The sequence below is a fragment of the Biomphalaria glabrata genome, chromosome 8 (assembly GCF_947242115.1).
Source record: "Biomphalaria glabrata chromosome 8, xgBioGlab47.1, whole genome shotgun sequence".
Lineage (NCBI taxonomy): Eukaryota > Metazoa > Mollusca > Gastropoda > Planorbidae > Biomphalaria > Biomphalaria glabrata.
In genome coordinates, this window is record NC_074718.1 from 18,241,741 (window position 1) to 18,266,822 (window position 25,082).

Genomic DNA, 25,082 nt, shown 5'->3' on the forward strand with positions numbered 1-25,082 from the left:
TGTTCCCATTTCTTACGGAACTCTTTCTATTCAAGCTGTCTGAACACAGGGTTCATCCAACAATTTTCATGATGGTGTGTCTTCAACATAGGGTTCATCCAACAATTTACATGATGGTGTGTCTTCAACACAGGGTTCATACAACAATTTACATGATGGTGTGTCTTCAACACAGGGTTCATACAACAATTAACATGATGGTGTGTCTTCAACACAGGGTTCATCCAACAATTTACATGATGGTGTGTCTGAACACAGGGTTCATCCAACAATTTACATGATTGTGTGTCTTCAACACAGGATTCATTCAACTATTTACATCATGATGGTGTGTCTTCAACACAGGGTTCATCCAACAATTTATATCATGATGGTGTGTCTTCAACACAGGATTCATACAACAATTCAAATGATGGTGTGTCTGAACACAGGGTTCATCCAACAATTTACATGATGGTGTGTCTTCATTACAGGGTTCTTCCAACAATTTACATGATGGTGTGTCTTCAACACAGGGTTCATCCAACGATTCACATGATGGTGTGTCTGAACACAGGGTTCATCCAACAATTTACATGATGGTGTATCTGAACACAGGGTTCATCCAACAATTTACATGATGATGTGTCTTCAACACAGGGTTCCTCCAACAATTTACATAATGGTGTGTCTTCAACAGAGGGTTCATCCAACAATTCACATGATGGTGTGTCTGAACACAGGGTTCATCCAACAATTTACATGATGGTGTGTCTGAACACAGTGTTCATCCAAAAATTTACATGATGGTGTGTCTGAACACAGGGTTCATCCAACAACTTACACGATGGTGTGTCTGAACACAGGGTTTATCCAACAACATACATGATGGTGTATCTGAACACAGGGTTCATCCAACAATTTACATGATGGTGTATCTGACACAGGGTTCATCGAACAATTTACATGATGGTGTGTCTGAACACAGGGTTCATCCAACAATTCACATGATGGTGTGTCTTCAACACAGGGTTCATCCAACAATTTACATGATAGTGTGTCTTCAACACAGGGTTCATCAAAATATTCACATGAAGGTGTGTCTTCAACACAGGGTTCATCCAACAATTCACATGATGGTGTGTCTTCAACACAGGGTTCGTCCAACAATTTACATGATGGTGTGTCTTCAACACAGGGTTCATCCAACAATTTACATGATGGTGTATCTTCAACACAGGGTTCATCCAACAATTTACATGATGGTGTGTCTTTAACACAGGGTTCATCCAACAATTCACATGATGGTGTGTCTTCAATACAGGGTTCATCCAACAATTTTACATGAAGGTGTGTCTTCAACACAGGGTTCATCCAACAATTTACATGACGGTGTGTCTTCAAAACAGGGTTCTTCCAACAATTTACATGATGGTGTGTCTTCAACACAGGGTTCATCCAACAATTTACATGATGGTGTGTCTTCAACACAGGGTTCATCCAACAATTTACATGATGGTTTGTCTTCAACACAGGGTTCTTCCAACAATTTACATGACGGTGTGTCTTCAACACAGGGTTCATCCAACAATTTTACATGATGGTGTGTCTTCAACACAGGGTTCATACAACAATTAACATGATGGTGTGTCTTCAACACAGGGTTCATCCAACAATTCACATGATGGTGTGTCTTCAACACAGGGTTCGTCCAACAATTTACATGATGGTGTGTCTTCAACACAGGGTTCATCCAACAATTTACATGATGGTGTGTCTTCAACACAGGGTTCGTCCAACAATTTACATGATGGTGTGTCTTCAACACAGGGTTCATCCAACAATTTACATGATGGTGTGTCTTCAACACAGGGTTCTTCCAACAATTTACATGATGGTGTGTCTTCAACACAGGGTTCATCCAACAATTTACATGATGGTGTGTCTTCAACACAGGGTTCATCCAACAATTCACATGATGGTGTGTCTGAACACAGGGTTCATCCAACAATTTACATGATGGTGTGTCTGAACACAGGGTTCATCCAACAATTTACATGATGGTGTGTCTTCAACACAGGGTTCCTCCAACAATTTACATAATGGTGTGTCTTCAACATAGGGTTCATCCAACAATTCACATGATGGTGTGTCTGAACTCAGGGTTCATCCAACAATTTACATGATGGTGTGTCTGAACACAGGGTTCATCCAAAAATTTACATGATGGTGTGTCTGAACACAGGGTTCATCCAACAACTTACATGATGGTGTGTCTGAACACAGGGTTTATCCAACAACATACATGATGGTGTATCTGAACACAGGGTTCATCCAACAATTTACATGATGGTGTATCTGAACACAGGGTTCATCGAACAATTTACATGATGGTGTGTCTGAACACAGGGTTCATCCAACAATTCACATGATGGTGTGTCTTCAACACAGGGTTCATCCAACAATTTACATGATAATGTGTCTTCAACACAGGGTTCATCCAACAATTTACATGATGGTGTGTCTTCAGCAAAGGGTTCATCCAACAATTTACATGATGGTGTGTCTTCAACACAGGGTTCATCCAACAATTTACATGATGGTGTGTCTGAACACAGGGTTCATCCAACAATTTACATGATTGTGTGTCTTCAACACAGGATTCATTCAACTATTTACATCATGATGGTGTGTCTTCAACACAGGGTTCATCCAACAATTTATATCATGATCTTGAGAAAGAGGTCTAAACAGCGTATGTGACTAATACAATAAGATATGTGTGCCTGGGTCTTCCTGGGTGGGCGTGTCGAAGTGTTTCTGGGTGGGAGTATCAGAAATGTGAATGGTGTATCTGAACACAGGGTTCATCCAACAATTTACATGATGGTGTATCTGAACACAGGGTTCATCGAACAATTTACATGATGGTGTGTCTGAACACAGGGTTCATCGAACAATTTACATGATGGTGTATCTGAACACAGGGTTCATCCAACAATTCACATGATGGTGTGTCTTCAACACAGGGTTCATCCAACAATTTACATGATGGTGTGTCTTCAACACAGGGTTCATCCAACAATTTACATGATGGTTTGTCTTCAACACAGGGTTCTTCCAACAATTTACATGACGGTGTGTCTTCAACACAGGGTTCATCCAACAATTTTACATGATGGTGTGTCTTCAACACAGGGTTCATACAACAATTAACATGATGGTGTGTCTTCAACACAGGGTTCATCCAACAATTCACATGATGGTGTGTCTTCAACACAGGGTTCGTCCAACAATTTACATGATGGTGTGTCTTCAACACAGGGTTCATCCAACAATTTACATGATGGTGTGTCTTCAACACAGGGTTCGTCCAACAATTTACATGATGGTGTGTCTTCAACACAGGGTTCATCCAACAATTTACATGATGGTGTGTCTTCAACACAGGGTTCTTCCAACAATTTACATGATGGTGTGTCTTCAACACAGGGTTCCTCCAACAATTTACATGATGGTGTGTCTTCAACACAGGGTTCATCCAACAATTCACATGATGGTGTGTCTGAACACAGGGTTCATCCAACAATTTACATGATGGTGTGTCTGAACACAGGGTTCATCCAACAATTTACATGATGGTGTGTCTTCAACACAGGGTTCCTCCAACAATTTACATAATGGTGTGTCTTCAACATAGGGTTCATCCAACAATTCACATGATGGTGTGTCTGAACTCAGGGTTCATCCAACAATTTACATGATGGTGTGTCTGAACACAGGGTTCATCCAAAAATTTACATGATGGTGTGTCTGAACACAGGGTTCATCCAACAACTTACATGATGGTGTGTCTGAACACAGGGTTTATCCAACAACATACATGATGGTGTATCTGAACACAGGGTTCATCCAACAATTTACATGATGGTGTATCTGAACACAGGGTTCATCGAACAATTTACATGATGGTGTGTCTGAACACAGGGTTCATCCAACAATTCACATGATGGTGTGTCTTCAACACAGGGTTCATCCAACAATTTACATGATAATGTGTCTTCAACACAGGGTTCATCCAACAATTTACATGATGGTGTGTCTTCAGCAAAGGGTTCATCCAACAATTTACATGATGGTGTGTCTTCAACACAGGGTTCATCCAACAATTTACATGATGGTGTGTCTGAACACAGGGTTCATCCAACAATTTACATGATTGTGTGTCTTCAACACAGGATTCATTCAACTATTTACATCATGATGGTGTGTCTTCAACACAGGGTTCATCCAACAATTTATATCATGATCTTGAGAAAGAGGTCTAAACAGCGTATGTGACTAATACAATAAGATATGTGTGCCTGGGTCTTCCTGGGTGGGCGTGTCGAAGTGTTTCTGGGTGGGAGTATCAGAAATGTGAATGGTGTATCTGAACACAGGGTTCATCCAACAATTTACATGATGGTGTATCTGAACACAGGGTTCATCGAACAATTTACATGATGGTGTGTCTGAACACAGGGTTCATCCAACAATTCACATGATGGTGTGTCTTCAACACAGGGTTCATCCAACAATTTACATGATAATGTGTCTTCAACACAGGGTTCATCCAACAATTTACATGATGGTGTGTCTTCAGCAAAGGGTTCATCCAACAATTTACATGATGGTGTGTCTTCAACACAGGGTTCATCCAACAATTTACATGATGGTGTGTCTTCAACACAGGGTTCCTCCAACAATTTACATGATGGTGTATCTGAACACAGGGTTCATCGAACAATTTACATGATGGTGTATCTGAACACAGGGTTCATCCAACAATTCACATGATGGTGTGTCTTCAACACAGGGTTCATCCAACAATTTACATGATAATGTGTCTTCAACACAGGGTTCATCCAACAATTTACATGATGGTGTGTCTTCAGCAAAGGGTTCATCCAACAATTTACATGATGGTGTGTCTTCAACACAGGGTTCATCCAACAATTTACATGATGGTGTGTCTTCAACACAGGGTTCCTCCAACAATTTACATGATGGTGTGTCTTCAACACAGGGTTCATCCAACAATTCACATGATGGTGTGTCTGAACACAGGGTTCATCCAACAATTTACATGATGGTGTGTCTGAACACAGGGTTCATCCAACAACTTACATGATGGTGTGTCTGAACACAGGGTTTATCCAACAACTTACATGATGGTGTATCTGAACACAGGGTTCATCCAACAATTTACATGATGGTGTGTCTGAACACAGGGTTCTTCCAACAATTTACATTATGGTGTGTCTTCAACACAGGGTTCATCCAATAATTTACATGACGGTGTGTCTTCAACACATGGTTCATCCAACAATTTACATGATAATGTGTCTTCAACACAGGGTTCATACAACAATTTACATGATGGTGTGTCTTCAACACAGGGTTCATCCAACAATTTACATGATGGTGTGTCTTCAACACAGGGTTCATCCAACAATTTACATGATGGTGTGTCTTCAACACAGGGTTCATCCAACAATTTACATGATGGTGTGTCTTCAACACAGGGTTCATCCAACAATTTACATGATGGTGTGTCTTCAACACAGGGTTCATCCAACAAATCACATGATGGTGTGTCTTCAACACAGGTTTCATCCAACAACTCACATGATGGTGTGTCTTCAACACAGGGTTCTTCCAACAATTTACATGATGGTGTGTCTTCAACACAGGGTTCATCCAACAATTCACATGATGGTGTGTCTTCAACACAGGGTTCATCCAACAATTCACATGATGGTGTGTCTCTCCTATGAAATGCATGAACTCCCCGTGGTGTGATGAGGTCATCAACTGTCCGGGATAATGTCACTTAAATATAATAATAATAAGAGGAAAATAAGAATTATAAGAATACATGCAAGTTCTAAGTAGTGGTGCACGGTGGACCTCTATGTATGTCACGTCCAAGCTAATACATTGTTTCATTCCAGAATATATGCAGAGTTATTTGCATTGCATTAGAAAGACATTGCAACAGATACAGCGTGAAACAGCGGGAGGGGCGAGGGGGTGGTAGGGTGATAATGAATGTAGAGACAGACAGACAGACGGACAGAAAGTCTGAGTAAAAAAAAAATAAAAGGCCGAAAAAAAAAACGACAGATAAATGAAATGGACGGGTGTCTCTGTGTCTATATGTGTGTGTGTCTGTGTGTGAGTCAACGAAACCGGAAATGGAAAAGGATGAGAAGGATGAATAAAACGAGGAGGCAGGAGAGAGGGCAAGAAATACAATTAATTTACCGCCCAGTGCCCCATTACTGCCCCCAGCCCTCAAGCAGTCGCTTGAGAAAGAAAAAAAAAGGAGAGGGGGGGGGGGGTTGAAAAACTTTTTCTTGTTCAAACTAACGAAGCTATTGTTGTCGCGTTGAAAAGAAAACATGGGCAGATAATCCGGACAAGTGACATTATCAAAAGAGTTATGCACCGCATCCACCGTGTTGCTCGAGTCAGCGAATGGTGTGAAAGTATTGGAACCTAGAACAGAACCGACAAACAATTTCTATGTTCATGCATTTCGATCTAAATTATATATATATTTTTTTAATTTGCATTTAAGGCATGAGTGTGGACGGGGCGAAACTAACTTTTGAAAGGATATTGTTTTATTCATGCCATTCAATGACAATGTTTACTTTAATTTGTGGAAAATGAATTTGAAAATGAAACTGACGTATTAACTTACTACAGTCAAAAGTAACGGAGAATGAGTAGCATCTCATAAATGCAATGCTCATTTTATATCTCTCTCTCTATATTAATCAATGCCGAAAGAAATATATTTTACAATGTATCCTTTTACAACCCAGTTCTTTCAGAAAATCTAATACATGAAATAGAGTCATGTCCAGCTTGTAGTTGATTTGATCTGTACATGAAATAGAGTCATGTCCAGCTTGTAGTTGATTTGATCTGTACATGAAATAGAGTCATGTCCAGCTTGTAGTTGATTTGATCTGTACATGAAATAGAGTCATGTCCAGCTTGTAGTTGATTTGATCTGTACATGAAATAGAGTCATGTCCAGCTTGTAGTTGACTTGATCTGTACATGAAATAGAGTCATGTCCAGCTTGTAGTTGATTTGATCTGTACATGAAATAGAGTCATGTCCAGCTTGTAGTTGATTTGATCTGTACATGAAATAGAGTCATGTCCAGCTTGTAGTTGATTTGATCTGTACATGAAATAGAGTCATGTCCAACTTGTAGTTGACTTGATCTGTACATGAAATAGAGTCATGTCCAACTTGTAGTTGACTTGATCTGTACATGAAATAGAGTCATGTCCAGCTTGTAGTTGATTTGATCTGTACATGAAATAGAGTCATGTCCAGCTTGTAGTTGATTTGATCTGTACATGAAATAGAGTCATGTCCAGCTTGTAGTTGATTTGATCTGTACATGAAATAGAGTCATGTCCAACTTGTAGTTGACTTGATCTGTACATGAAATAGAGTCATGTCCAGCTTGTAGTTGATTTGATCTGTACATGAAATAGAGTCATGTCCAACTTGTAGTTGATTTGATCTGTACATGAAATAGAGTCATGTCCAGCTTGTAGTTGATTTGATCTGTACATGAAATAGAGTCATGTCCAACTTGTAGTTGATTTGATCTGTACATGAAATAGAGTCATGTCCAACTTGTAGTTGACTTGATCTGTACATGAAATAGAGTCATGTCCAACTTGTAGTTGATTTGATCTGTACATGAAATAGAGTCATGTCCAACTTGTAGTTGACTTGATCTGACTTTGAATGACATCATTTCTCCAACCTCTTACAGCAAACTCTACAGCGTCACCCAAATGCAGGGCCGGTCCTAGCGATTGCGGGGCCCTATGCGAAACTGTTTGCGCGGGGCCTAGTTTGTGTGGGAATAAGGATAATAAGCGAAAATTAAGATTTTGTATAAGAAAAAATTCGACTTTGAATTTTATTCATTCAGTTAAAAATTGAGATTTGTACTTTACGAACATTGTAACCAACGACATATTTAAATGCCAGTGACTATAAAAGTAAATAAAGTATTGGAACTTCAGATTAATGTAAAATTTGCCCGATTATTACATTTTATTACATGAAAGCTGACTTCGCTTTTTTTTTCTTTTATCGCGCGTAGGATTGGAGTTTTCCGCAATGAATGACACCCACATATGACAATTTTGTCTATTTTTCTGTAGATTTTAAGAGTTTTCAGGAGATTTTAATAAATTCAGGAGATTTCCATGAGTTTTTCGTATATTTGTTTTTGCAATTACACCTTGAATTAGCGCGGGGCCTATGAAAGGGAGGGGTCTATGAAAGCGCGGGGCCCACTGCGACTGCATAGGTTGCAGTGGCCTAAGACCGGCCCTGCCCAAATGTCTATCTAGTTACACGTCGTGACCAAAGTGAACAACAAGATGACCAACACCCAGAGATGTCAATTAATTATACAAGTGTCTAGCCAATGAAAATATGGTCAGCGTCATGTTTGTACACATACATTTGTGTTCGTGTATATTAATGTGTATGTGTTTTAAATGTATTGGTACACTAACAATGTACACATCTAGAGTTGACCTTGGGATACTTATTTCTGCAGTTTTCATTCTACACGTAAACTTACAAATCTCGGAACGGTCAGTCGCATTTTTTTTAAACCCACGGTACTCTGTAGCCCTCTTGGTCAGTGTGAACAGATCGGACTTGACCAGCAGGCTGGCAGTAATCCTTAGATTACAATCAGTAATCTCTATAAATCCAGATTGGTTGGCGTTTGTTGCCAGGCACAAGGACGGACAGTGGCTGGCTTTATGGACGGGAGTGGTCAATACACGTGAAGTAGGGAACCATGCTCACGTTAACCTGACCATGACCTTGTGTTTCAATTCCACGAAGCATTAGCCAGGGATACAAGTGATGCGAGCATACTGAAGTAAAGACAACGGCCATTAATGTCTGGGAACATTAGAAGTTGTCCACACTCGGAGGAGAGATATGAGGAGATAGCCAAACGTATCATTCAAACTTGAATGTGCAATAGCCGACACGAGTTGTTGTTGTATTCCAACTTGAATGTGCAATAGCCGACACGAGTTGTTGTATTCAAACTTGAATGTGCAATAGCCGACACGAGTTGTTGTTGTATTCCAACTTGAATGGGCAATAGCCGAGACACGAGTTGTTGTTTTATTCCAACTTGAATGGGCAATAGCCGAGACACGAGTTGTTGTATTCAAACTTGAATGTGCAATAGCCGACACGAGTTGTTGTATTCAAACTTGAATGTGCAATAGCCGACACGAGTTGTTGTTGTATTCCAACTTGAATGGGCAATAGCCGAGACACGAGTTGTTGTTTTATTCCAACTTGAATGTGCAATAGCCGAGACACGAGTTGTTGTATTCAAACTTGAATGTGCAATAGCCGACACGAGTTGTTGTATTCAAATTTGAATGTGCAATAGCCGAGACACGAGTTGTTGTTGTATTCAAACTTGAATGTGCAATAGCCGACACGAGTTGTTGTATTCAAACTTGAATGTGCAATAGCCGACACGAGTTGTTGTTGTATTCCAACTTGAATGGGCAATAGCCGAGACACGAGTTGTTGTTTTATTCCAACTTGAATGTGCAATAGCCGAGACACGAGTTGTTGTATTCAAACTTGAATGTGCAATAGCCGACACGAGTTGTTGTATTCAAATTTGAATGTGCAATAGCCGAGACACGAGTTGTTGTTGTATTCAAACTTGAATGTGCAATAGACGACACGAGTTGTTGTATTCAAACTTGAATGTGCAATAGCCGAGACACGAGTTGTTGTTGTATTCCAACTTGAATGGGCAATAGCCGAGACACGAGTTGTTGTTTTATTCCAACTTGAATGGGCAATAGCCGAGACGAGTTGTTGTTGTATTCCAACTTGAATGGGCAATAGCCGAGACACGAGTTGTTGTTTTATTCCAACTTGAATGGGCAATAGCCGAGACGAGTTGTTGTTGTATTCCAACTTGAATGGGCAATAGCCGAGACACGAGTTGTTTTATTCCAACTTGAATGGGCAATAGCCGAGACACGAGTTGTTGTTGTATTCCAACTTGAATGGGCAATAGCCGAGACACGAGTTGTTTTATTCCAACTTGAATGGGCAATAGCCGAGACACGAGTTGTTGTATTCCAACTTGAATAGGCAATAGCCGAGACACGAGTTGTTGTATTCCAACTTGAATGGGCAATAGCCGAGACACGAGTTGTTGTTTTATTCCAACTTGAATGTGCAATAGCCGACACGAGTTGTTGTATTCCAACTTGAATGGGCAATAGCCGAGACACGAGTTGTTGTATTCCAACTTGAATGGGCAATAGCCGAGACACGAGTTGTTTTATTCCAACTTGAATGGGCAATAGCCGAGACACGAGTTGTTGTATTCCAACTTGAATAGGCAATAGCCGAGACACGAGTTGTTGTATTCCAACTTGAATGGGCAATAGCCGAGACACGAGTTGTTGTTGTATTCAAACTTGAATGGGCAATAGCCGAGACACGAGTTGTTGTATTCCAACTTGAATAGGCAATAGCCGAGACACGAGTTGTTGTTGTATTCCAACTTGAATGTGCAATAGCCGACACGAGTTGTTGTATTCCAACTTGAATGGGCAATAGCCGAGACACGAGTTGTTGTTGTATTCCAACTTGAATGGGCAATAGCCGACACGAGTTGTTGTATTCCAACTTGAATGGGCAATAGCCGAGACACGAGTTGTTGTATTCCAACTTGAATGGGCAATAGCCGAGACACGAGTTGTTGTATTCCAACTTGAATGGGCAATAGCCGAGACACGAGTTGTTGTATTCCAACTTGAATGGGCAATAGCCGACACGAGTTGTTGTATTCCAACTTGAATGGGCAATAGCCGAGACACGAGTTGTTGTATTCCAACTTGAATGGGCAATAGCCGAGACACGAGTTGTTGTTTTATTCCAACTTGAATGGGCAATAGCCGAGACACGAGTTGTTGTTGTATTCCAACTTGAATGGGCAATAGCCGAGACACGAGTTGTTGTTTTATTCCAACTTGAATGTGCAATAGCCGAGACACGAGTTGTTGTTGTATTCCAACTTGAATGGGCAATAGCCGAGACACGAGTTGTTGTTGTATTCCAACTTGAATGGGCAATAGCCGAGACACGAGTTGTTGTTTTATTCCAACTTGAATGGGCAATAGCCGAGACACGAGTTGTTGTATTCCAACTTGAATGGGCAATAGCCGAGACACGAGTTGTTGTATTCCAACTTGAATAGGCAATAGCCGAGACACGAGTTGTTGTTGTATTCCAACTTGAATGGGCAATAGCCGAGACACGAGTTGTTTTATTCCAACTTGAATGGGCAATAGCCGAGACACGAGTTGTTGTATTCCAACTTGAATAGGCAATAGCCGAGACACGAGTTGTTGTATTCCAACTTGAATGGGCAATAGCCGAGACACGAGTTGTTGTTTTATTCCAACTTGAATGTGCAATAGCCGACACGAGTTGTTGTATTCCAACTTGAATGGGCAATAGCCGAGACACGAGTTGTTGTATTCCAACTTGAATGGGCAATAGCCGAGACACGAGTTGTTTTATTCCAACTTGAATGGGCAATAGCCGAGACACGAGTTGTTGTATTCCAACTTGAATAGGCAATAGCCGAGACACGAGTTGTTGTATTCCAACTTGAATGGGCAATAGCCGAGACACGAGTTGTTGTTGTATTCAAACTTGAATGGGCAATAGCCGAGACACGAGTTGTTGTATTCCAACTTGAATAGGCAATAGCCGAGACACGAGTTGTTGTTTTATTCCAACTTGAATGTGCAATAGCCGACACGAGTTGTTGTATTCCAACTTGAATGGGCAATAGCCGAGACACGAGTTGTTGTATTCCAACTTGAATAGGCAATAGCCGAGACACGAGTTGTTGTATTCCAACTTGAATGGGCAATAGCCGAGACACGAGTTGTTGTATTCCAACTTGAATGGGCAATAGCCGAGACACGAGTTGTTGTATTCCAACTTGAATAGGCAATAGCCGAGACACGAGTTGTTGTTGTATTCCAACTTGAATAGGCAATAGCCGACACGAGTTGTTGTATTCCAACTTGAATGGGCAATAGCCGAGACACGAGTTGTTGTTGTATTCCAACTTGAATGGGCAATAGCCGACACGAGTTGTTGTATTCCCACTTGAATGGGCAATAGCCGAGACACGAGTTGTTGTATTCCAACTTGAATAGGCAATAGCCGAGACACGAGTTGTTGTTGTATTCCAACTTGAATGTGCAATAGCCGACACGAGTTGTTGTATTCCAATTTGAATGGGCAATAGCCGAGACACGAGTTGTTGTTGTATTCCAACTTGAATGGGCAATAGCCGACACGAGTTGTTGTATTCCAACTTGAATGGGCAATAGCCGAGACACGAGTTGTTGTATTCCAACTTGAATGGGCAATAGCCGAGACACGAGTTGTTGTATTCCAACTTGAATGGGCAATAGCCGAGACACGAGTTGTTGTATTCCAACTTGAATGGGCAATAGCCGACACGAGTTGTTGTATTCCAACTTGAATGGGCAATAGCCGAGACACGAGTTGTTGTATTCCAACTTGAATGGGCAATAGCCGAGACACGAGTTGTTGTTTTATTCCAACTTGAATGGGCAATAGCCGAGACACGAGTTGTTGTTGTATTCCAACTTGAATGGGCAATAGCCGAGACACGAGTTGTTGTTTTATTCCAACTTGAATGTGCAATAGCCGAGACACGAGTTGTTGTTGTATTCCAACTTGAATGGGCAATAGCCGAGACACGAGTTGTTGTTGTATTCCAACTTGAATGGGCAATAGCCGAGACACGAGTTGTTGTTTTATTCCAACTTGAATGGGCAATAGCCGAGACACGAGTTGTTGTTGTATTCCAACTTGAATGGGCAATAGCCGAGACACGAGTTGTTGTTTTATTCCAACTTGAATGTGCAATAGCCGAGACACGAGTTGTTGTTGTATTCCAACTTGAATGGGCAATAGCCGAGACACGAGTTGTTGTATTCCAACTTGAATGGGCAATAGCCGAGACACGAGTTGTTGTTGTATTCCAACTTGAATGGGCAATAGCCGAGACACGAGTTGTTGTTTTATTCCAACTTGAATGGGCAATAGCCGAGACACGAGTTGTTGTTGTATTCCAACTATGTTCAGAAAGACGAGGCTAAGGTCAGAAACTCTTTTGACACTTGACACGCCGCTAATGGGCAGAGACTACTGCCTTTAAAAAAATATACTTTACATTTAAATCATTTGAAGGACTAACTGACCACTTGACCACTTGAAGTTACCAGCATTTAAATTAGCTGTAAAATCAAAGGTCACACCAACACACTATATTGTTCTTCAGAAATCTGACGTCTCCGTATGAATGGCATAGAAATAATTAATGATTGGAAATACTAATCAATATGGAGAAGAAGAACTATTTGGTCTGGTTTCAAACTCGGACAGTGTCCCAATATGAGCCTACTTCGCTAGGACACGAGAGTATCACGAGCCCAGATGTTGATACTGCCATACAGAAGACGAGACAGTAGACCACATCCTCTACGACTGCAGGGTGCTCAGAAACACAATTGGAGGTACGACTTGTCTTGAAACAGATAGAACTGGTGCATGCAGGGGTCACGCCTTGTACGGAGACAAGCAGACCCTAGAGAACACTGCCAGATACCTGGACCGTGATGCTGTAAGAGATTAATCCCAGTACGGAGCCTAAGTGCATGGAGGCTTACACAATGTTTTCAAAATCTCCTTGGACAAAAGGATTTTTTACATCCTTAACAACGATGAGAGAAACTTCGATTAGAAGCCTCCAGATTTTTTAATTAAAAAAAACAACAACTTTAAATTCTTTTTAATACGACATTTAACAAGATTAGTACATCCTACAAGCAACAATACCAGGTAAGGAAAAAGATAAACAAGAGAAATACAACAGAACAGACGGCCGGCCTTCACGACTGAAAGAATGGAAGAAGATATTGGCTCGGACGTGTTCCAGTTTAGTCAATAATCTGAAGTACGCCCAAGTGTTAGGTCCCTTAAAACTGGCTTGTACTCAGTAGCGTACATCGCATATAATACATCCACACAACTTAATAAGTAACTGGTGTAATGACACAACAGCAAGACGCCGAGAAGTTGGGGTTTCATCGGGTATTTCCTGAGTGACGCCACAGTACAGTTACAAAGACAAGACCGGACAAGAAACGGACAATGAAGGAGACTGGCTTGTAGTATAGAGACGGCGTAGACTGTGTCCTTATTTCTGGAATAAACTGGTGTTCAAGCTAATAGCTGGATGTCTTCAATATGTATTAGTTCTTGTTCTGTTAGAGGTTTAGGAGTGAGCTCGCATATAACATCTACACTCAACCATAACATTTATCAACCAACCCTATCAACCATCAACAATAGTGAAGAAATGTTCACTGCCGGAGATAACGGTTAACGAGGATGCTATGTTGCCATAACAACCAGCTTTAATATTTTCATCAGGCGCCAGGTCGGAGCAGGATAGTCTCAAGTTGAAAATACAATCCATTCTCCACTAGACAAGAGTTGCTAACAGCTCTCGAACCCACGATCTTAGTCTCGGGAGAAATGCGACTAAACACCTAGTCACTTCTTCCACTAAGCATATATCAAGGCATGTACTGTCTTATCTTATCTCACTTTCTTATCTTATCGCACTTTCTTATCTTGCTGTATGTGAAATACATTGCAATACCACACACATTAAAAAAAAACGTTTTACGAGATAGTATTTAATTAAGAAAAACAGAAGTTACCTGGCTATTAAATAATAAAGAGGAAGTTGCCTGATAAGAAATGATTGCCTACAGACCAGAGTACATCTCCACATCAAGTTGCCTGATAAGAAATGATTGCCTACAGACCAGAGTACATCTCCACATCAAGTTGCCTGATAAGAAATGATTGCCAACAGACCAGAGTACATCTCCACATCAAGTTGCCTGATAAGAAATGATTGCCAACAGACCAGAGTACATCTCCACATCAAGTTGCCTGATAAGAAATGATTGCCAACAGACCAGAGTACATCTCCACATCAAGTTGCCTGATAAGAAATGATTGCCAACAGACCAGAGTACATCTCCACATCAAGTTGCCTGATAAGAAATGATTGCCTACAGACCAGAGTACATCTCCACATCAAGTTGCCTGATAAGAAATGATTGCCAACAGACCAGAGTACATCTCCACATCAAGTTGCCTGATAAGAAATGATTGCCAACAGACCAGAGTACATCTCCACATCAAGTTGCCTGATAAGAAATGATTGCCTATAGACCAGAGTACATCTCCACATCAAGTTGCCTGATAAGAAATGATTGCCTACAGACCAGAGTACATCTCCACATCAAGTTGGCAGGAATGGATCTTTACTAATAGTTGTATCGTGATACTTGTCTTCTGGCAGATAATACGTGACATGACATGTTCAGTACATGTCCGGCATGCCATGACATTAGAGAGGGGTCAACACATGAGGTGTAGTGAATTTTTGTCCAGCATATCGTGGCACTGGTCAATGGCCATCATCATCTTGTACAAAATGACTTCAAGCACGAATAATTCATTTTGTTTCTTGTTCTACAAAAAGGACAATGGTCAGATGGTCATCTTCATTTCCTCTTGTCCATTGTTTACTTGAGAGGACATATGGCGAAGACATTATGTCTGCGAATATAAGCGGTCATCTGGACCTAATTGTCGATGGTCAAAGACAGTTGACAGTCCCTAGGAGGGGGCCTTTGTAGCTGACCCTTTTCCTGGTGAGCAATCTGGAGGCTACTTTTGAGTCCAGCTGATGGTCATTTCTTGAGACTGGGTCAACGCGATTGTGACTATTTTTTACGACTTCTGCTCAGCGCGGCTGATACCAGACTAATTCGGCCTGTCCAGTGACTGGTCATTTCGAGCGCTAATTTAGTGCTTAGTTTAATTGAATTAGTGAGGGCGGTCTCGCTGTTGTTCTCTATCAGTCCACTCGACTCTCACATAAACAACAGACTTGAATCTGTGGCCAGACTGAAACAAATCAGCTGATAACAAACAATTTCATTGGGGGAGGGGGGGGGGAGTTCTTTTGTAACGAAAGTCTAAAATTAAAAACATTCCAATACGTTTTGACGAAACAAACAATCCTTCCAATACGTTTTGACGAAACAAACAATCCTTCCAATACGTTCCTTAGTAATCTGAATAAAAACAAAGTTTCCCCTTTTAGAACTTGCGATCTAAAGGGCAGATGATGGCATCTGTTTCTGTGGCCAACGAGCAGGGTGTCATGTGGCCAGCGCAACGACCAACAGCCTTTACTTTCCCCAACTAAAGTCAGGTACCCATTAGAGTTCAAGACTCACTGGCGCCCTGAAAGTACCAAAATTCAGAATCCCAGTCGTCACCGAGATTCGAACCAGGACCCCTGTTCGGAAACAAAACGCTTAACCACTCAGCCACAGCGCCTCCTTTAAATCTGAAGACATACACTATGACCCCAATTAGAAACTATTGGCACAATTTTGATTATTTAAGAAAAAAAATTTAGAGCAACAAAAACTGGTCTTACAGAGCTGACCAAAGGTCTCTAGCGTAGCAAGTACACAATTTCCTTTTTTTGATGTTTTTGGGATAGCGTCTAAAACGAATCTGCAGGTTCTTTTTTTCCCCCAAAAGCTATACCACGCTGTCATTTGACCAGGGTCACGCAAACGTAAGAAAGGACAGACTTAATCTTCCAATATTTCCTTTATATTAGTCAAACCTTTTGATCATATTATAACTGGGTTGTATGTTTATGTTTTAAGATTTCACATAATCACTAAGAGCATAGACCCGTCCTTCCTACTATATCTGCCATTATATCAGTAAAACGAGTTTCGAGAATCACACAAATAAACAAATATCAAGTTTAAAAACAACATTGTAGACATTCTTAGTTTTCGAAGCAAACAACAACTTCTCTTTGAGCTAACTGAAATAACTATTATTAACCTATATAAAACATTTTACAAACAAACAAACTATTATTAACCTATATAAAACATTTTACAAACAAACAAACTATTATTAACCTATATACAACATTTCATTTGGAAACTTTTCTTCGGCCAATCAATCCTTACCCTCGCTACCCCATCGTCTCTTGTCGCTCCTCCTTTCCCCCTCGTGTAGTAAAGCACTGGGCGGGGTTTAAGTTTCGCGTCGATGGCGCCAAAAACCTTCACACGCTGCACGCCTCGCACGCGATGTAGGCTAAACTGTTTGGCGATGGAGGGGGAAAAAATACCTCCTGTGATGGTGCTAGAGCGGAGTTTTGTTGCTATTGAGTAATCTAATTATTCCTTACCCTTGGATTTAACTTTTGCTTTTATTGTGGAACATTGTACTGTGGAATAGATCTGCATTTCTTTTGTTTCATATTTCGGAGGCGTTAGGGAAAAAAAAAAGGTCGCCCATCGTTTGCATTGCATCTCTACGACAGTAGGAGGAGGGAAAGTGTCACACTGGTCAGGACAGCGTGTGTGTGTGTGTACTGAGCAGACGGCGAAAACATTTTACAGTTCCAGCCTCCCGTGTCAAAATACGGTTCAAAGGGGAGTAATCCTAAATATTTTTTTCTAAACAAACGATCAGATTTAAAATGTTCATTTTTGGATTCTTGGCCTTCTGTGTGTCTAATTGACCTTATTAATAATTATTGAAGTACTGCTGGCGCTTGAAATTAAAAGGTAAGATTAGTGTTAGATAACATCATTGATCTAGACTAGATCTAGTTAGATAAAGATAGCTTAGACTTAGATTTAGATCTAGCTTACGATTATTTATTTTAGCGTTTAGAGACGTAGGTCTATATAGGAGATCTAGATCTACATTAACATTTAGATCTAGAATATATATAGAGACTGGACTCACTATGTGACTAAAGTAATAGTTTAGAGTCTAGACATCTAGTTCTATAGTTTCTTGATCTAATGATTGATCTAGACATCCAGGTCTAGATCTAGATACAAGAATATATAGATCTAAATATAGATAGTACACTCACTAACGGACAAATTTAAATTATTATTAGATCTAGATAGAATTTAGATCTATATAATGAGTATATACTTAGACCTAGTAGTCTATATCTATACTATATAGATCTAGACCTAAATCTAGGGCAATCTAGGTCTAGATTGACGAGATCAAGGTCACTTTAATTATCATACATTCCTATGCCCATATAATTTCAAGATCTACACTACAGTCTAGATGTATATTATATATAGATCTATTCTAGATATAGAATACATACATCTAGATAGACTATGTCTAGATCTAGATTAGACTTTATACTAATTTGACCGCATTATATTTATATACTTAGAATCTAGATCTAGATCCAAATCTATAGATTATAGATCTATAAAGTGAAGCCTAATGATTAATTAGATCCAGAGTCTACGATCTTAAATTGATTTAGATCTAGATGAGTAAATCTGGTACCTCGACACTGGTTACTTTAATAATAAAAGCTCTTAGAATTAATATCTTGACTGTATCTAGATTAGATGATATTAGATGTAGACTTTATAATCTCTTTAATCTTATCTTATAAATCAAAGACGTTATTTCAATAAGAGAAGATATGTAGTCTCAACGTCCTATGTCTGTGCCAATCTAGTCAAGCATGTTAATCAGGTCACTTTTAATTGTTTTCAATTGTTTGCATTCAATGTTGTTGCGTTTTTTTGTAAATTGTTTCACATGTTTGGGATGTTCTTTCAGAGTTGAAGATACTTCCTAGTCTAAACCTCCCACACCACTGATGACTTATTTTTTAATTCACGCCGCATAAGTGAACCGAGTGTTAATATCAAGGATGAATTCATTCAACGTTCACATTTTCTCTCACACACCGATTACAACAAAAGTACACACACACACCGATTACAACAAAAGTACACACACACACACTATTCAGTTAAACAAACTATCTCCGACCCGAACCCACGCTCCCCTCCCCAAATGACTACTTCACTACCACATGCAAACCTTCACGTTTATGTGCTGGTCAATACAGGCTGACCGTTATAGTTGTCATTTACTAATTAAAAAAAATAAAAGTCAACCCATCTGACCCAGATGGTACGCATGTCATCAGATGTCAATACGTGGGTCATTATGTTCGTCGTTATCAGCGTAGGGCATTTCGTTGAATCAATACTCTTTGTTTACTCAGTGCGTGAGCTCTATGTTGGCTCAGATTGAACTCACACAACACGCCATATCAAACAGGGGATGAAACGAAACTAAGGAGAGAGAGGGGTCGGGGGACAAAACAATACAGCCAAGTGATAATCCATAGCAACAGTATGGACATGTGCTGACATTTTTGGGTTAGATGTAACACATGTACCAGCCCAATAAGCTGAACTCACCAGCTCAGTGAATACACTTATGTGGTCTAATGCAGTTAAGTAATCTTCCTTTATTGAAGGCCTAATAAAAATGTTGCAGGCAATGTTACGTGCTACCAGATACATCGGTACTGCCAGTATGATGTCACTATAACTTATGTGCATTACACAACGCCACATCCAGTTGTACAGTGATGTCATCTAGACTACCTGAAACAACATGCCCAATGCCTTGACCAACATTATGTCCTGTGTATCATGTCCTCTTCACAATGTCCTATGCAAATGTCTTCTCCATCAAGTTCCTTGCAACATGTCTCTTCAACATGTCCTGTGCAACATGTCCTCTTCATCATGTCTTGTGCAACATGTCCTCTTCATCATGTCTTGTGCAACATGTCCTCTTCATCATGTCCTGTGCAACATGTCCTCTTCATCATGTCCTGTGCAACATGTCCTCTTCATCATGTCTTGTGCAACATGTCCTCTTCATCATGTCTTGTGCAACATGTCCTCTTCATCATGTCCTGTGCAACATGTCCTCTTCATCATGTCTTGTGTAACATGTCCTCTTCATCATGTCTTGTGTAACATGTCTTCTTCATCATGTCTTGTGCAACATGTCCTCTTCATCATGTCCTGTGCAACATGTCCTCTTCATCATGTCCTGTGCAACATATCCTCTTCATGATGTCTTGTGCAACATGTCCTCTTCATCATGCCCTCTTCATCATGTCTTGTGTAACATGTCCTCTTCATCATGTCTTGTGCAACATGTCCTCTTCATCATGTCCTGTGCAACATGTCCTCTTCATCATGTCCTGTGCAACATATCCTCTTCATGATGTCTTGTGCAACATGTCCTCTCCAGCATGACATGGCTTTTACCACGTGACAATGTCTTAACATGAAGCCATGCAATTTATATAATAGTAAGAGTGACATATGCAACATGCCATCTTGACACTGTCACATACATATTCTATTAACAGTACTGTATAAAATGCCAAAATGACATGCTAACGCAACATGTCATTTTGACAAAGTGCAGTCAACATATCATTTTGCCTAGTGCATGATGCCCTATTGACAATACATAACGCAAGATGCATCAATCCCATGGGGCAGTATGTATGCCTTGTATATATATATTATTATAGATCAATCCCATGGGGCAGTATGTATGCCTTGTATATATATATTATTATAGATCAATCCCATGGGGCAGTATGTATGCCTTGTATATATATATTATTATAGATCAATCCCATGGGGCAGTATGTATGCCTTGTATATATATATTATTATAGATGAACACCCTGCTCCACTGTCTTTCACTGACTTTTAATTCCAAGGAGGACAAATCACTGCTTACTCTTGAAGCTGAACCCAGGACCATCATTTTGTCCGCCCTATTCACTTCCACCGGTCCGCCACCTTACTTCTACGACATATCTAATAAGATATCATTTTGATTTCTTTATTTTGCTGAAATTTGACGAAAAAGTTGAGTCCTGTGGTTGCTGAAAGTATCCATCAGTGCGTCTACTTTCATACAATGAACAGGTTTTTATCTATAGATTCCATGCATAGATTTGTATTCAAATGTTTAATTATATTATAATGAGGGATGGTTGGTTGACAGGCCAAATCCGCTTGGCTACCTATCAAGGGGGCTTGAGTTCGAATCCCGATTTTTCCGAGCACAGTCGTGTTAGCTGAGCGGCTAAAGGCAGCGCGGATACCCAGATACCCTTACTAAGTGGTTAGTGTGAACGTCAACATGTTATAGGTAACACAATGCACCACTGGTTGCGCGTGAAGTTAAAGCCACATCTCACCTGCTGTACCCACACCTAATACAAGACCAATATGTACCCACACCTAATACAAGACCAATATGTACCCACACCTAATACAAGACCAATGTCATTTCTAGTCTAACTTGTTCATCTCCTATCACCAGCCTACACTACTACCACTTCTCTTGTGTAGGCTTCAACCCATTGTCTGCTTGCCACTCCACGTGCTGTTATTGACTCGAACCTACACGGTGTATAGCCTCCACACCAAAATACATTGCCGAGGTATTAGCACACACGCGATGGAGAGCTTCTCGTCCAATTGATCACACTTATCTCCCTTGGGGCTGTATACCAAATGTACAAATGATTTCTTCTTGGTATTTTGTTTATTGTTAATGAGTGTTTGTTACTAAAGAAATATGTTGATTTAATACGTATTTATTTGATACGAATGCTTTGTTAGTATTGTAAACTAACATTTGATATTAGGTATTAGATAAAGGTCTCATTAAATCTACTCTCTTTAAAATGATGACATTTTTTGATTCACTGTGGTTCACTGGCCCATGCATCGGGTATTTCCACTAAATTAATGACAGGCAGTACACCTGATGTCACATACTTTCTCTTAGTATCAGATTAAAACAGTTGCATGTTGATTGTCCAAAGAAACTATATATATATATATATATAGATCTAGTTAAGTATAAAAGTAAGTTCCCCTTTCAGACCTTGTGGTATATTGGGCAGATGATGTTAAGGTCAGACTCAGAGGCGTCCAATGATCCCGAAATAAAATAAAATTCCAGTCTTCATCAGGATTCAAACCCGGAACCCCCGGTGCGGAAGCCAAGCGCTTTACCGCTCAACCACCAAATATAAACTATTCATAAAATGTATAGGTCATCTCAGAAAGTATATTAGCCTCTTTAATGGGTAAAATCATTAGTCTAAAACGAACCATTAGTAATATTAAAGTCTCAACGGCCTGTTTCTGTGGTATATGAGCTTAGGAGCATCGTCACGATAATCTCGAGTTCAAACCCTGTCCATCTAGGACATAGATGACGTAATCATCTTTACTGGAGGAACGATTGGAACTGACAAACATACAAACATTGGCAAGTGATGTCTCTAAACAGAAGAGTGCCTGTATGTACTTGGATGGCTGCCTGGTCGTGCGTTTGCGCGCTGGGCTGTCGTTTCGATTTATCGATGGTCCCGGGTTCAAACCCTGCTCGCTCCCATCCCCGTCGTCCTGCGGGAGGTTTGGACTTGAAAGTAAACTATCTTCAACTTTGAAGGAACATCCGAAAACATGTAAAACAAACAAACAAACAAACAAAAAACAAGCTACATTACTGTATGTTACATTACCTGTATGTTACATAACCTGTATGTTACATAACCTGTATGTTACATTACCTGTATGTTACATAACCTGTATGTTACATTACCTGTATGTTACATTACCTGTATGTTACATTACCTGTATGTTACATTACCTGTATGTTACATTACCTTTGGAAAACCAAATTTAGATGTATCTTCGATTCCATTCAATACCCTGACACTCACGAGGTAGAAGAAGTGAGTGCAGTTGTCTGTCATTGACTTCACTTTGTTGTTGCTGTCAAAGTAATGAGCCACTCCATTCAACATTTAACGTTTGTTAGTCAGTTCACATTTTATCTGGATTCGGGTCCATTGAGATTTCTCAAGAAATAATCCCTACCAGGATTCAAACCGAGATCTTGTCTCGATTATTTGACGCTCTGTCACCATACTATTTCAATACTGTAAAGTGTTTTTTCTGTTTTTGACCATTCACTTAATTTATGTCAGTATGCTCCCAGTGAAGGGACCCTGCTTCCCCCACCCCTAGCCTCCAGTTACCTCCATTGTCACCTGCGTGTCTCGCCACAACACACACCGTTGATTATCGATCTGATCGCCCCCCTCCTCCCCCGTCTTTCACGCTCGTCATGTTCTCGTGTCCGCGCCCACTGTGAGTGCTCGTCTGTGAATGTGTAGGTGAGTGAGATGTGTGTGTGTGTGTGTGAGTGAAGTGAATGTGTGCAGGTGAGTGAAGTGTGCGTGTTTGTGTGTGTGTGTTTCTTTGAGCAATCGATGCTATGACAAAAGGGGAAAATCCTGCGGATAATTTTAGCGTTTGATTTTTTTTGTATGTAAATTAATTCTGGATACCCCGAACTATGCGTCATCATGTCACAGTATGAACAGTCCATTCACCGACCAGTGAGAGACCTAAATAACTGTTGGCGAGGATTTTATACAGGATTCTATACGGAGACAATAGTTTAGAACGTGAGTACTATATTGCTCATTTTTCTAATCTGTATGTGTGTGTAAGGTCACAGTGATGTGTTCTTCCTGTTGATACGAGTTTCTCTTCATGCTTTGGTAAACTATTAGCACAATAAAAACAATAATAATTCAAGAGATTTTCATAAATGTTTATAACAATCAAATGACAGAATTACATTAACATAAGTGTGTCAATATCTGACCTCTTGACCTCAATATTAAAACATATTGGACATTCTCTAGTGATGACATGTCTGGAATTCTGACGGAATTCTCAATGACTTGTTTGAACTATTTTTAGTTCTACTTCAGATCACTGTTCATTTTCACTCTACATTGTCAAACACACACCGAGCCACATAAAGTCTCAAAGTCAGCCCAGTGATTTGTGGACATGAAAGTAATATTTGAAATAGACTTCCTATGAATTACTTATACATTTACTAAACATTTAAACAACGCCATGTCGCTCCTGTAGTTATTCATTGTTAATTCGTGTGCTTGCTATGGAGAAGGAATGTCTTCCCCGAGTCCTCATAACGTCCTCCCCCCCCCCCCCCCCCCCCCCCCCAAGTAGAGGTGGTACGATAAACTAATCACATTAATGTGTTGCATGAAATGGCAACAAAACGAATTTTTACTTAAAAAAACAAACCAATAATCTCACTTTAGAAATTATAACGTTTAAAGAAATTATATTGTCCAAACAAATGCATTCAATTTTGGTCTAGATTGGTTGGGGCAGAGTACTTTACATTTCGTCCAACTGCTTAGGCCACATGTGTACATCCCTTGGGATAGTTCACCAAGTCAGTTGGTCGTTGCTCTGGCGACATGAAATCATCGTACATATGCTGGTTACTCACAAGAGTGGACCTTTAATCTACTATACGAATTTATATGTCTCAGCTTTAAAAAAAAAGTTACTAAAATGCTCTCTCTTTCACTAAGCTGAAGTCAGAGACAAATTTATGTATGGACTTTCCTGGTTGGACAGTAAGATGATTATTCTTGTCTTGCTTATGTAGCTGATTCAATGTGTCCTGTAACAGCAGGTGATAACCTAGTTCCATTGGAAAGTCTAATGTGTGTACACGAAACACTTCCTACAGAGCGCTGTGAAGTGCGCACAAAACACACGATTGTCTCCCATAGTTCTTTGTACCGTAACACAAACTTCCAGTGAAGTTTGCTCCCTTTGACTAGCGAGACACTTCCTTTGAAATCTCTCGTTGTTAATGGATTGGAATTTTTCCAACTACAATTTCAAATAAAATCGAAGTAGATCTAAATTTCGTATAATTTAAAAATTGTTTCACTGTAAAAATCCTGACCCATAACTTATGGCTAGCAATCTCAACAGTGGGAGACACTTTTATAGTGACTTTTCATA

General features: G+C 40.0%; 2 protein-coding genes across 4 annotated transcripts in view; one reads left to right on the forward strand and one right to left on the reverse strand.

The window, feature by feature from the left end:
- Positions 1–530: 530 nt before the first annotated feature.
- LOC129927729 (salivary glue protein Sgs-4-like) lies at positions 531–1,353 on the reverse strand. The gene is made up of 2 exons (XM_056038118.1): positions 906–1,353; positions 531–712 (listed from the first exon to the last, which is right to left on the reverse strand). The coding sequence occupies exons 1-2, from the start codon at positions 1,351–1,353 to the stop codon at positions 531–533; spliced, it is 630 nt and encodes a 209-aa protein (XP_055894093.1).
- A 16,055-nt stretch (positions 1,354–17,408) lies between these two features.
- The window catches only part of LOC106057916 (protocadherin alpha-1-like), a 164,539-nt gene continuing 156,865 nt past the window's right edge, over positions 17,409–25,082 (forward strand). The window contains exon 1 of one of the 3 annotated variants that reach the window (XM_056038256.1): positions 17,409–17,882. The gene's annotated coding sequence lies outside the window, so the exon portion shown is untranslated. Of the gene's footprint in view, positions 17,883–23,384; positions 23,690–25,082 lie in introns of those variants that run through there. The other 2 variants (XM_056038249.1, XM_056038252.1) reach the window with 2 other exon arrangements.

Bases quoted from the DNA above. Each gene is read 5' to 3' on its own strand.
- LOC129927729 (XM_056038118.1), bottom strand. From the start codon at position 1,353: ATGAACCCTGTGTTGAAGACACACCTTCATGTAAAATTGTTGGATGAA. The intron at 713-905 runs GTAAATTGTTGG...CCCTGTGTTCAG, and splicing joins TGTGTCAGATACACCATCAT to ACACACCATCATGTGAATTG.